Genomic DNA, 14471 nt, shown 5'->3' on the forward strand with positions numbered 1-14471 from the left:
GTTTCATCTTTAACAATGTGTTGTATTTTAAAAGCTTCTTAGGGTTAGGGGTAGGTTATCCATTGTGTCTAATCTTCTGAATCTGAAAAGTAACTAAAGCTGTCAAATAAATGTAGTGGAGTAGAAAATACAATATGGGAGTATTGTGGGAGTATAAGTAGCATTGAATGGAAACACTAAAGAAAAGTACAAATACCTCAAAATTTGACAGCACTTGAGTAAATGCAGTTATCTTATCTTAGTTATCTTCCACCACTGCCACCTGACTGCATACATTCTAGTAATATCATTGGGAAGCGCAGAGGTGCACATGACAATGACCATTTTGAAAGCTTAGACCTTATGGGAGAGAAAAGGATTTCTCATTCAAAATGTTAAAAAGTATAAATACATTAAGTAACAATCCAAAATAAGTGTTGATGGATTTCTAGAGGGTTTGGCCTTGGATGCATCATCAAGTTTTAAATGTAAAAGATATTTCTTCATCTCTTTAAGTCACAGAGCCAGACAAGCATAACATTTAACTTTTTTAATTGGTTACTCAATTGGCTGGCAAAGAAAATCATTGTCTTTTAATTCAATTTACTGCAAGCCATGCAAGAATTATAGTTAGAAACAGATCATGTGCCCACAATGTGTGTTTTATTGTATTAAGCCTTGGAAATTGTTTCATCCTATATGTAATTGATGAGATATCCATGGTGAAAATTACCTTGTGCAGCCTTGTTTACTTTCTCCAATTCAAGACAAGTACCTATCTAAACTCCCACACAGAAAATGCCTGAAAGATGAAAGCTGAACAGGAAATGTTGGCATACAGACACCGCCTACACTACCTTGGCATTTCATTTATGCTTAGGCATACAGTTGGTCCACAAATTCTTAAAATGGTCCACTCTGCAGTTCAGAACCACATTTGCAGAACTACAAACCCACTCAGTAGTTTAGAAACCAGATGGTATAAGCAGTGAATAATGATGTAATGCTATAAAAAGGTTTTGAAAACAAATGTTGAATCCAATGTTACAGCTATGTAATCATATAATAAATAAAATCCTTTCTAGATGATGACATGTACTTTCCTTCATTGTTTCAAAACTGCCAGGTGGAGGGCTTAAATGTACTATCCCAAGTTATTGTATGTCTCAGTTGCACCAAAGCTGGCTGAGACATCACACCACAAAAATGTACATTTTTAAAACTACCTTCATTAGACCAGACAGTGTAATTTGTGAGGTTGCAAGGTTGAGGTTGTGTGGGGTGACTTTCCTGAGCAGGAATAGGTCTTTTCAAAAAGTAGACATTATGGCCAATTTTACTGCTGCAGTCCCCCTATCAGGCCAATTAGTGTAAACACAATTCCCAAATGCATTATCTCTCAGATTTTTGTGAAAATTGGACTAATTGTGTCCAAATGACAGTGCAAAATTCCTTCAAGTTTCGTTAAACTCAAATTGTGTGTTTGTGTGTTTGTGTGTGTGTGTGTGTGTGTGTATGAAATGCTCACCTCAGAAAGCACCTTCCTTGCGTCCAGGTTTTGCAGTAGTACTTCCTGGGTGTTAATCAGCTGCTGTGGAGTGAGGGAGCAGCTGACATTTTGAAATGCCCCCTTTTCAGCTTGGCTGCTAAATTGGACATACTCATCCAGATCTGTCCCCTCACACAGGATGCTCCTCAGTTCACCTGGTCTCAGGATGCCTGTCATCTGAAGAATAAATACCAACTTTGGTAGGAGTTGACAAACAAGACAAGTTTTGATTTGACCATATCTTATTTATTCATGGTATGCTAAATCACATTTAATCAGATCAGGTATAAAGCATTGTTTCCATTTGAATTAAACCTTATTTTTCTTAGATCACCCTAAAACAAAGACAGATATACTATATTATATATATACACATACACTAATAATGATACTTAGAACAACAGTAAACATGTGACAGTCACAAACAGTGACAGCCACATGCATAGATGCATAGAAACATGCATAATTTGTATGATTTCTTGACAGTTTACCCAGCATGACATGGTGCATGGGCAGAACACAGAGAATGGCTCATGAATTGTCGTGGAAACTTTGGCTTTCTGGGCACATCCTGGTACAGTTTGCACCGGAGCCCACCGAACCATCAGAATGCATCAAACAGCAGGTATCTATTATTGCACACATGTATTTACACAAGTATCCTTTTTAATGCCAGGGAAGCATAATTACCTTCCTGCAGCTCATCTGGTATTACTTGGCACTTAACACGGTATCAATAGGCACTCATTCTACTTCTTGCTGGCACATCTGGCACATTTGAACAAATGCCTTTACCTACTCTACCTTAACCTCCAGTCTTATATTGCTACACATCAATGTTGTGAAATTATACTCACTGGATTGACATAAATCTTAGCAGCAAGAAGGCTTTGGACCACTGTTGGTGGCACCGACAAATTCTCTTTCAGATGCTTGGAGAAAGTTTCATTTTCTCTTAGAATACTCTCCAGGATCACCGGTTGACCTTAAACATAAAGAATCATTACTTTTGCAGAACTAAAAGTTATACACCGCAAAAACTCACTTAGATGTTTACATGTGCTTATAACTGGTCAGAGATGGAATATTGAAAGGCAATTTGTTTTTGTTTGTTTTTCACTCTAGTTTTATTATCATAGTTTTGGACATAATCCTCCTTACTGCCACCTGCACTGCAGATATTTTGCAGCCAACGCTGCAGTCTTTCTGTCTCTGCCTCAATTCTTTGTCTGTCCTTTTCCATTTATTTTCCAAACTACTGTACACAAATCTGCTTGCATGCAGAAACATGCGTGAAATGTATGTAATTTGCACTAATAGACACCTATGCCAACCGTGGAGGAGAGCCTGTGCTGTAACTAATGGAACCTGCAATGGTAGGTTGGTTTAGCCAAAGCACAGGAGGACTTATTCTGTTGTTGAAAGGGCAAGATAAGAGTCCCTGTCTTCAAAATCTCTGCAGTGCGGCTGGTAAGTAAAACTGATAGAAAAAAATGGCCAAATATATGAAAATAAAACCGTTGTGAAAAGAAGTCCCTATTTGTTTCATGTATCCATGTGACTTAATAAATGAAAAATAAAAAAATGCTGAATTCGTGATAGCATTCTGATTATCTTTTTGTTATACATATTGCTTTTAGAGGCATTATGATCTGATGAATTTGAGTTTAAATTACATCGCAATAAAATCCTTCACTGATGCAAGTAGGGGTTGAACACTTGAGTGTGTTCGAGGAGACAATTTGGTGCTAAACATGTACCAAATTGTTAACCAGCCACTTTCTCCTGATTATCTGCCCACAGATAGTTTGGGTTTGAAAGAACAAGCTTCAAAATCAACAATCGTTCATTGTTAGCCCCTCTACAAAGACAGGAACAATGGCTTAGCAAAATAAGATTCATACTGTATCTATTCAACATGTGTTTTCTCCTCTCTCGCGCTGTTGAGATGATGAAGGGGTTACATAATTTAATTAGATCATCCGTTTTCCAAGTGCAATACTTGCAAGTCAGTCAATTATCAGGATGAGAGGAGGAAGTGACTTATACTGGGTTATTCAAGGTTCAATTAAGATAAATGTTAGGGAAAATAACAATCATTCAATACTCTCTGGAATTAATTATGCTGTTTGACACACTGCTTACACTCTATACAGTACCTCCTGATACCTACTAAACACATTAATTCCCCTCATGACTGCAGGAGCATTGGGAGAGGTGGTCAGGGTCAAATTATGGGGAACTACAACATGCTCTGGGCTCTTCTTGAACACTATTGCCTTTCTGATTGAAGTGACCACCTGAGTCTTTTAATCAACCCCTGGCAAAAACAAAAAAGGACAACACAATCACCTTTGCTATCCAAGTCTTTTGATAATACTCCATTCCCCATTCTTGTTAATGACCTTTTGTGTTCTCGCCTCAGACAGTGAATCCCATTAATTATACCCTGGCTTAGATCTTTGATGGATTTAATCTTGTATATTACAAGCCAGCGACCCCAAAATGCAAATGGCCCACAAGCCGTTTGTTGAACAGCAGCAGAACCCCCCCACCTCCACCACCCCCCCCCACCCCCACCACCTCCGTCTTTTTCCTTTTTGCAAATTAGGTACCGTATGAAAATCTGAATATCATCAGGCCAAATGAGCCTAATGCAAAGCAGCAACTTATCAAGACAAACGATCTGTCAGTCTGCATGGCAAATTGCATCATAAATAATCACACGCCATTGTTTTTGAGGGATAAAGGAGAATAACAAATCCTCCAACTTGTCATCCTCATGAAGGGGATACTTTCCTTGATGGAGGGTACTTAACAAAGATATAGCAGAGTGATTGTTGCTGAGGCTGAATATTTACGATACCAATTATTTTTTGAACCATTATTCAATAGCAATAAAACTTTTATATCAAGAAAGACCGATCTACACTTTGATCCTGTTGCTCTTCACCAGTTTCTGTGATAGTATTTGATAATATCCACTAAACATAGTAGTGCCATACTATAACGTCAGAGCATCCAGACAGTTGGACAACAAGCAGCAGGCTGATGCAAATGACATATCACTTATGCTTCTGCTGTGGTATTCAAATGCTCTTACCATTACCAGGGTTAGACTGTGACAGGACTGAAGCCCACTGGTCGACATCATCTGCCAGTAGTTGTGCCTTGTTGAGAATAGATCTGTTTACCAGGAGGGTTTGCAGCTCAATCAACATCCCAGAAATTCTGGTTTATCAGGAAAACAAAAAAAAAAGATCACACATTTATTTTTAAACTTTATGTTTTAGATATATAACTTATCAAAATATTTGTTTGCATCCTAATGTGTTACAGTATGTCTTAGCGGACAGAGAGGGAAACTTTTCTTGAACGTACATGGAGTTGTTGAAGTTGTTGACTTGGCCTGGTGTCTCCCCTGGTGTTGGATAGTTCAAACAGGGATTGTCGATATTACAAATCATACCTTGAAGCCAGGGCAGCACGCCAGCTGATGGCATGGCTTTATTAGGGTAGTGGCCTAGAGAAATGGAGTAGTATATTCATTCATCTATCCACCTTCATGGCAAACTCATTGTTGTTTGGTAATACAGATACAGTAAGATCACAACAAAAGTTAGTATTTTTTATGTTTTTACTACAGTATTTCCCTGAGCATTTTGATATATACATTAGTTTTAGTTGTTATGGAAACAAAATTAAACTGGAGGAAATGTTCTGCCAGTTTAAATCACTTGAAAAATAAAGACTGACGTTACTATGGGCTTGTACTTACATTGGCCTTTGAAAATTGGTTTGTTTGTGGACCGCACCCACACCAATATAAAGAAGAGGAACAGAGGCCATATCACTTCCACGACCAACCGAACCTGCAAAAAGGATTAAGTGGTCATCTTTACACAATTTGCTTATGAAATACACCTCTGGAACATATTATGCCTCACATCATTTGCACTGTTTTCTCAGGTCAAAATGTGACCTCAGTCCTAAAATCAAAACAGGATAAGGATGGGAGGGAGGTGAAAGCGTGGACAGGATTACAACACTACAAGGAATTGAGAGTCATGTTTTATTGGTTTCAGAAATACCAAACACTTTCATATTAATACTAATGATCTGAAGGCAAATGGTAGTATTACTGTGTATTTTATGCAAACTTTCAAAAGTATCGATAAAATTTAAAAGCCAAAGAAAATTTGTTTCAAATCTAAATACTTTTCTGTCATAACATTTTTGTGAATCCTCTGCCTGAAACAGTAGGATTGGAGGTGCAGTCGAGATACAGTTAATGAATAACAGCAATGACCTTGACCATAAGTACTGTACTGTCTATGTGAGCATGTGTGTAACTATGTGGGTGTGTTTACAATGTAGCTACACATGTCATAGTCCATATATTTTGCTGTTAGTCTTGCTATTACTCTAAGCACTTACGGGATTGAGAGAGCAACCTCTGTTTGTGACTCCCCAAGCCGAAGCTATCGCACACTCCTTATCTTCTCCTCGCCATACTCAATCCTCTTCTGGATGAAGAGTACCAACCACTTCTTTGCTTTAATCCAACCGCTTTAATACCTGCTAGCAGGCACTGTCCCGTGTGACATGCCAGGCTTTTATTTCAACCCCAGGGGAACGGGTGAAGAGAGAAACCAACAAAGCACAAATGGATGACCTCGAGGCTTTACTTGTTCTCGAGGATGTTTCTCATATTTTTCCCCTCAGTTGGCCTTGAGGGATATTCTAGAGACAAAGTAGCAAGACCTTAAAGTTTTAATGTTTTGAGGTTTTATATATCTGAACCACAATGAGCTTGTTCAAGTTCAAGCTTCCACATTCACCAAACACACCTCCATGTTTTTTTTTCCAACTGCTGTAACTGTGGAAACACCAAAACAGTCCATTTTCTTTTCACAGAAGTCAAGGTAACATGCAGCTCTAAAAGCTGGAGGCCAAATAACATTTGTACAACACTGGATTCCACCTTATTAATGCACCTCATCCCTACAATTGAAGCATTTTCATCCAATAGAAATATCCAATAGCGGATGGCTTCCAAAGAGATATTACAGTGCTGCAGCTCATCCTTTCTTGACTCTTCACCCCACATCCTCTGCCATGTAGACTTTTACGCATCCCTTGGCACTCACCAACCCCATTCCCCAGCCCTGCACTTGCCAACCGAGCCCCCACCGCTAACTTCAGTTGACCTGGTCCGCCTGCACACTCATCTTTCCAACATCTCTCTCCGAGTGACCTGCTTAGAGAAATCAGCTGAAAAGCTCCAGTCAGCAAAGCCCCAGCTTGTGCTTTGGTAACATGTTCAGACACTATATCTGATGATGCACATTAGCCTAAATAATAAGAGAAGACATCTGTCCTGGGGTTGTTGTGTTCATGAATAAACTTGAGGGCAAACAGAGGTGAAAAAATACGGTAATATATATTGCTTTTTATGCTACAGCACCATGGCAACCTTATAAATAAAGTAAGGTTTCTGCAAATAGAACCACAGAATAGGGATTAGGGGTGGGGCTTGAACATACTTTTTTTAGTTGAGTATATAGGCAAATATTGAATCTTCAGTTGTAGAATTTTGTCAATGAATTACAGATGAGAAAATTACAGAAAATCACGTTGCACATATTTCAAAGAAACTGGATAGAACTTCAAATTCAGTCCTTTAATTCCCTCCAGTCTGTGTGTCAGAGAGGATGTAGTTCTGCTGAGAGGCTGAATTATCATAATGTATTCCAAAGAAAAGCCATGGAGAGGGAATACAGAGATCATGGGCACTTTCTCAATGTCTGGCTCCCCCGGCATTTGCCATCGGACACCAGCGTCTTTGTGAATAGATAATCTCCTCCTATGAAATTATGTGAAATACTGGACCATAAAATCAGTTTCATGCCTGTTATAAAATCTTAAAATGCTTGGTGAGGCATTCATATAATTGGTCATTAACCTCCACAAGCCCTCCAGAAGCACCATTGTCCTTGCTAACTCCCACTGGTTTTGTCTAATAACAATATTTCATGTTGACATTGGCCAAATATCCTACATTCCATGCACAAAACCAGCACTGTCCCCATACATATTCTTGAGGAAAACTAGTCGTATATTTCTTTCTGATACAAAAGAATACCACCCTGTTCTTTCTGCAAGCTGATAAAATTAGCAGGGGGAATGTTTCCCTGATACAAACTTGTAAAACTGCAAATGACTTTGCCTTGAGTTATTCCAAGAAAGTATGAACTTTGATGAAAGCTGATTCTTTTTTGTGGAGATGTCTTTTGTTCTACTCTGGCAACAGGCACACTGCTGTGCTTGAACCCCTAACAAAACAAGTGGGTGGATGTGACTCCTATTATCACTGCAAGGGTATAAATCAAAGAACACACTGTAGCTCTTTGTAACAGATATATCTGCCTCAAAAATGACTCATAAGGCTAACTAGATTCCATGACAACTTGTTCTGACCCTTGAAATACAGTTGCGACACATGGTTTGACTGTAATCTTGCTGCAGCGTGTGACCTCTTAGCCAGTAGAGGTGACATCAGAGACAATAATATCCACCATATATCACTGGCTGATCATGTGTAGGCTAGTGTCTGTGATGAGAATGAGGATGTAATGAATGGGAATCAGGGAAATGCCCAGGGATAACACCTAAGAGACATCAGCCTCACCAATGGTGTTAAAATACAGTTTGAAAAGTTTTCTAAGTCACACACAAAGGCAATATTAATGTTTAAGAAACACATTTACATTTGAAGATTTATCTGCAAATCATTTATATTCTACAAGTATTTGCATTTTGTTAGAATTTTAACAGATGACTTACAATAATCTAGACAAGCAGACCTGCCAACCCTGGATGAACTTTTTGAGTACCACTTCTGCAACTTAGATGTGTCAGATGCAAATCATTGCTGTTCACACATTGAATTATTGTACATAATTTGCAAATATAGACATAACAGTACATCATTTGCATACTTGCAGCAGTCAAACAGACAAAAATGTGAGGGTTGCACTAATGTAAAAATGTAAATAATTTTAATAAAAAATAACAGATTGTTTACAAAAACATCTGCAGATACCGATACTGTTAGTTTGTCATTTATGCCTGCCGTTGTCCATTTGTCTTTCACCTGCCGAAACACATCTTACCAAAGAACACGATTTCACATAAGCTACACACTAACCTACTGCTACTACTGAATTTATAATAGTGTATATTGTTTACACTTCCACGATAATAAACAGACTATTTTGTGTCTACGATGAAATAAATATTTTAGAGCTGGTTAATACAACTGTTCTCATTATAGGCTGAACATCAACATGGCTGTTGAAACTGTAGAAGTAATCACATCCCTCCTTACATATTGTACTTAATTTGCAATGAAGGGGTGTTTCCTTTCCTTTACAGGTAATGTTATTTTTGCAGCACATGAAATCACTTTTTTTCATTATGCCATGATCTGCTCCTCTCACTATGGTAACAGGTTTGGCTGCAATAATATTTATCAAAAGTCATGTTTAACAATCTGCAACAATATAACTTTACCATTACTTTGCCAATTTAAATTCCTGGTGAACAAGCAAGCTAGATTGCAAATTATGTAGCATAAGGCTAACGTTATGAATGTTAAATATTTTCCCAAGGTTGGCAGGTCTGCATTAACTCAATTCACAATTTCAACTTTCCACATCCACCCCAGTCCGTTTCTCTTTGCAAAGGAGTTAAAAGAACTATCCTCACTAGAGGAACCAGCCAGCCGGAGTGAGGAGGGGGATAAAATCAATGTCGTCTTGCTATCGATTTGCAGTCTTTTGAGATGACATTACGCATTTGTCAATCATGATCATCCCTGCTTGATATTTAAGTGAAGGCAGGGGGGAATGAGTCCGGTGCGAGGATTGGTTGAACTCTTCTTCTTCTTTTGCTTTCTGGCAGACTAGACGCCGCTGCCTCTCGCTGTTAGACTTTGATGTCAAAATACGTACCTGCTACGCAAAATGCGTACAGGTTGGCAGGTCTAGACAAGGTAGGTGTGTGCTTATGCTGAAAATCAAACACTGTAAACACATTAAAATTTCTGAAAATGTTCATTGTTTGTATCTCAGATATTGAATGGGAGTTGTTAGTCAAGGCACTTACAGCAGTTCAAGCACTGAAGCATTGAAAGGGTCTCAGTTTTTCATTAGTCCGTTTCACACATGTCTGAGGGAAGAGATACTCCTCTATTTTCATCAATACTGTCTACACAGTCTGGGAAACAGCTCACATATGACTTCGACCTCAAGTGTATTTTTATACTTCAAGTCTATTTTCTATTGTTTTATGCACATAACTACAGTGTGTTGGGCTCTGAGCACAACACTCAATACTGTGCCTAACAGAGGATCGAAGCTGCTGCTGCTCTGCTAATGTGCTGCTTTCACAACTCCGACTACGCAGACGTGTAAGAGCCAAAAGCAGCTGAAATCAGTTGAAGCGTAATTACTGAAAGCATATGAAATTTTGACTTCAACTTTAATCCATGTAGACACTTGAACTGCACGTTTGTGTGTGCGCACTGCAAGTAGTTGTGCTAACATTTGAAGATTAAGAACTGAAAGCAGTTGAACTGTTCTGTAAAATGTAGGTGATGAAAGCAGTTGAAATGTCAGTTGAACTGTGCAATTTCTTAACTGTAAGCAGCAGAGATAGTTTGAGTACTATGTAAATAGTTTAAGTGAATTGGCTTGTGAGAAGTGACAGCAGTTGAAATGATTTTGAGCGGTCAGTAGAAGACTAAAGATTAGTTGATAAGAGATATAAATACAGGAATATGTGTGCATTGCTGACCGTGACCACACTGGTAACCTTTTTTACTTTTTTTATACACTGCAATGACACTAAATCCTTGGATAACATTGCTGAGGACAGACTGTGACAGTAAATTGGTAAAAAGAGCCAGAAAGAGTATTTGCCCTTCAAACAAAGCATTTAACAGTCGTCACTCCCTATCCCGTTTCATTAAGCCAAAGACTGGCTTTGTTAGAACTAAAATACAGGCAATGTGACATAATGTGCAAAAGAGATAGATCTCCAAAAATTGAAGGTGACACTTTGAATTGGTCTGCATTAAGGTAAGATTGTTCTTGTTCTCTAGTGGGAGAGTTAAAGGCAGCTTACATCTATAGGAGACAATTTTCGTAGTAAATCCCTCCTATTACCTTCCCCTCCCATGAATAACTTGGTTTGCCCTTGATAACACAACCCTAGGATAACACAACCATATCCTCATTTTCCCTCCATTGCTGACCAATTTTTAGCAGATACACGTTGATTTGCAAAGGGGGGTTGGTGAGCACAAGTGTACCTTTTGTCTCTTCCGGAGAGTGAAGTTCTTCCACAGGAGCAGAGTGAACTGCGTCAGGAGACCCATTACGGCTTATCCTGGCAATATCCTGCCAAAGCGTCGCTATGGCAACTGGCCCACTTAATAAACCCTGGAGGGAATAAAAGGCAGAGTTTGGTTTTAATACAGAGGAGCAATGCATCTTGGGGGAGTGCCACTAATCATTCACTTCCCCAGGCCTTGGGGCTTATGGTGCTGCACCTGTTCTAAGAATTATTATCACCTACACTCAGCAAAACCCAAGACAGGGCTATGTCTCAGCGTGTGGAGGTTAAGCCATTTGGATCTACAATATAAGAATCTTTATTTAAGACCATGTGGTTGTTTTACTTGATGTACTGCTATAGACTGTGTATGGAGAGTGTACCGCATATAAAACTATCAGGGTCAAAACCCAACCTTGTTTCTTTTCCTCTTAAAGGAGGATAAGACAATGTGAACTGTGTGTTCTGTCTCATTAACCACCACTTTGCTACATATTTCCTGCCAATTAATCAGTCTTTTTGGTGACCAGAGTAAAATAAATGACATAAACTATATGGGCAACTGATTACTTTTCATGTAGACCAAAGATTACTGTAAAATATTTATTGCAGGTTTTACTAGCCACTGAACAATGATTACACAGATAATAAACAAATAGATCGACCATGGTATTTTTACACTTAGGCATCAAGTATGACCTTTATTTAAAGTCCACAACTGACAGAATCTCTTTTGACTACAGTTCATTCGTGCCAAGCCTAATTATACAGTTGGGATGTTTAAAAATTTGTAGTTTCCATTTCAAATGTATCTGTGTGGGAAGTTTGTGTCCTATCTGTAAAGTAAAGTTTAAGCAATGGTAAGAATCATTCATATGCCAAATACTCTTTTGTATAAAACATGTAAATACATTTTCTGAAATGTGGTAAGAAAAGCTGTAAAGAATGTATTTATAAATTGTTAATATTCTATGGCCAAAGTGTGTTACCTGGCTTTAAAACATGTTGCAGACTACTTGAACTGATTCTCAGTGGAGATTTAAGATTAGAGTATGTGCGCTAGGTGGGGAAGGAGGGGATGGGCTTTTTAGCCCAAGGGTAGTCCTGACAAATGTGCCACCTTTTAACGCTCCATTTCCTCTTTCTGTACAGGTTCCATCTTCCCTCTGTGTGTTTACATTATTTACTGCTACTTCACGGATGTTTTATTTACTGTCATGGGAAAGTTGAGGCTTCTTCACTTCCAGATGGCCAAATAAGTGTTCTAATGGGCTAAAGGATTAGAGTGCTGAAGGCCATTCACTGATCAAATACTAAATATTGGCGCAAGAGTAACGGACTAAGCATAGACTCTCGACTAACGTTTTGTTTTGTTGGCAGTTCCGATTTGTATTGTTGCGTAGGCCAACTGCATTGAGTCACGCCATTACTTCCGTTGTCAAACTATCAAATGCATTCCATATTTTTTGACATTTACCAGAGACTGCAGAAGGATAAATGTACCACACTCAACACCTCCTCCATAGCACTTTTTCTTGTAGTGCAGAGTTCATTATTTGCTTTAGCCTTCAGTTCATGGCTTACTTTGTATACCCTTGGATGGGGATGGCAGGTATGGAACTATACAAGGGTAAACTAGCATGAGTCTTTACATAGATGCCTAGTATATGCATGAACACCCGACTCCATCAAATGCTTGTATAATTGAGTATGTACTGCATTCACTTGCACAGCTTTCAAGCCTTGTCTTTTCAAACGTGTAATGTGGAAGAGAGGGACAGCTTGGTACCACCTCCACTCTGAAATCACGTCAAGCATGAAGGGTAAACAACATCTCTAAGAATATACTCAACCCATACGTCAAAAATGTGTGTGTGTGTGAGTTGTGTTCGTATCTGAGAAAAGAGATGTGTCTGTAAAAGATTGTGTGTGTGTGTGTGTGTGTGTGTGTGTGTGTGTGTGTTCGTGTGTTCGTGAGTGATGTGGAAAAGCGCAGCTCCAGGACTCTTTTTCAATTCCACATCTAAAGAACAGATAACAAGTAACAAGAGAGGGTATGATTGTGATTTGCATTGCAGTCAGAGTGTTACAAAACACAATGAACACAGTTCTCTAGAGAACAAAACCCATACAGTGTGAAGAGTGTTTTTAGATCGTCATTTTAATCTTCGACAAGGAGTACAGAGAATAATTGAAATAAGTTTGTTTTTTTTGTCACTTTTTGGACTTGTTTTTCACAAGACCGTGGCCATCAGGTGCTGGCATCAGCTTTTCACTGTATCATTAGTTCCAAAGAGAGCCCGAGAAAGAGCCAAGGAAGGGAGAAGAGGGGGGAAAAAAAGGAAAGTACTGAAAGGGTATACAAGTGCTGATGCATGCCTGGCATTTGGGAGACTATAGGGACAACAGAGCGCATTATTTCAGACCCAAGGATGATCGAAAGAGTAAACAGATATTTGTCATACAGCACAAGAGCAGAGGACAGCAGAGAATGTCTGTGACATTCGTTACAAGGGGGGTCACTATAGCCCTCTGAAGGGTATAATAGTCCCTGTGTTCCTTCATTCAATCTGTCTCTTTTCTCTTTCTAACTCTAACTCTCCATCACAGGCCTCCCCTACAACCCCACTGCAGAAATAAATTATACTGTATCAGTCTCTTGAGGTAGGCTCAAGGACATATGTTATTTGTTATAATTATAGGTACCGCATTCTGATGAACCTGGACACTCTCCTCTTTGAATGCTATATACAGCTTTTTTTTGTTTTATTGTTTTTTAAAAGTGAGCAGTTGGAGGGTTTTTTTGTTGTTGTTTTTTTTTCCAATCACCAGCACAATCATGGATAAATCATGGATATTTAATTGCTGTACAATTTTAATCACCAGCATGATCCCTGACAGTTAAGTTCATTATGCAACAATAAAATAAACTGATTAAATACTCTGAGAGAGACATTAAGAGAAAAGAGGTACTCGAAATCAAAGTGTATAATGATACAAGTTGAGAGAAATGATCACAAAATAATATATAATTTTTTAAAGACGTGTTGTGCAGAAGAAAGACGAGGAAAAACAGAAATTATAAGACCTTGGTCGATGACAGTATATCTTAAAAATTAATTTTCAGCTATCATCCACAATTGCAAAAAACTGATGCTTATGATGCTGATGAAAACTAACGCTTGTGGTTTTTCATAATGAGGTCAGTATGATGGGTGGAGGTAGCAAGATAAAATAAATGTAATCAAAAAGTGTGTGAATTAGCCTACTGATAAGATGCATACTAAATAAGGACAACAATTTGATTCTGGCCGTGGACTTTTGTTGCATGACATACCCCTCTCTCCTCTCTACCCATGCTTCCTGTCTCACTGCACCTCAATTGCCTAATAAAATCCAAAATGCCAAAAATGTGTGTGTATGAAAACACTGATTTGATACATTAATTCAGTGTGGTTACAATGGATTCTAACTGTGACTCAATTTCATGATGGCAAAAAAAAGGTATCAAAACATCCGTACAAACTTTTCAAACAATGCTGTA

The 14471-nt window shown here is 38.5% G+C and overlaps 1 protein-coding gene across 5 annotated transcripts in view; it reads right to left on the reverse strand.

Annotated features, from left to right (window-relative positions):
• LOC122974363 (phospholipid-transporting ATPase ABCA1-like) overlaps positions 1 to 14471 on the reverse strand; it is a 187391-nt gene that overhangs the window by 136767 nt on the left and 36153 nt on the right. For 4 of the 5 annotated variants that reach the window (XR_006400365.1, XM_044342333.1, XM_044342334.1 and 1 more), the window contains 6 exons: positions 10905 to 11034; positions 5307 to 5400; positions 4910 to 5051; positions 4632 to 4759; positions 2386 to 2513; positions 1508 to 1705 (listed from right to left, as the gene is read on the reverse strand). Coding sequence is in view for 4 of the 5 variants with exons in the window: in XM_044342333.1 (XP_044198268.1) it covers positions 1508 to 1705; positions 2386 to 2513; positions 4632 to 4759; positions 4910 to 5051; positions 5307 to 5400; positions 10905 to 10970 (756 nt within the window). In the remaining variant the exon portion in view is untranslated. The remainder of the gene's footprint in view (positions 1 to 1507; positions 1706 to 2385; positions 2514 to 4631; positions 4760 to 4909; positions 5052 to 5306; positions 5401 to 10904; positions 11035 to 14471) is intronic. The other variant, XM_044342335.1, reaches the window with a different exon arrangement.

This window comes from Thunnus albacares, chromosome 22 (assembly GCF_914725855.1).
Source record: "Thunnus albacares chromosome 22, fThuAlb1.1, whole genome shotgun sequence".
Taxonomy (NCBI): Eukaryota; Metazoa; Chordata; class Actinopteri; order Scombriformes; family Scombridae; genus Thunnus; species Thunnus albacares.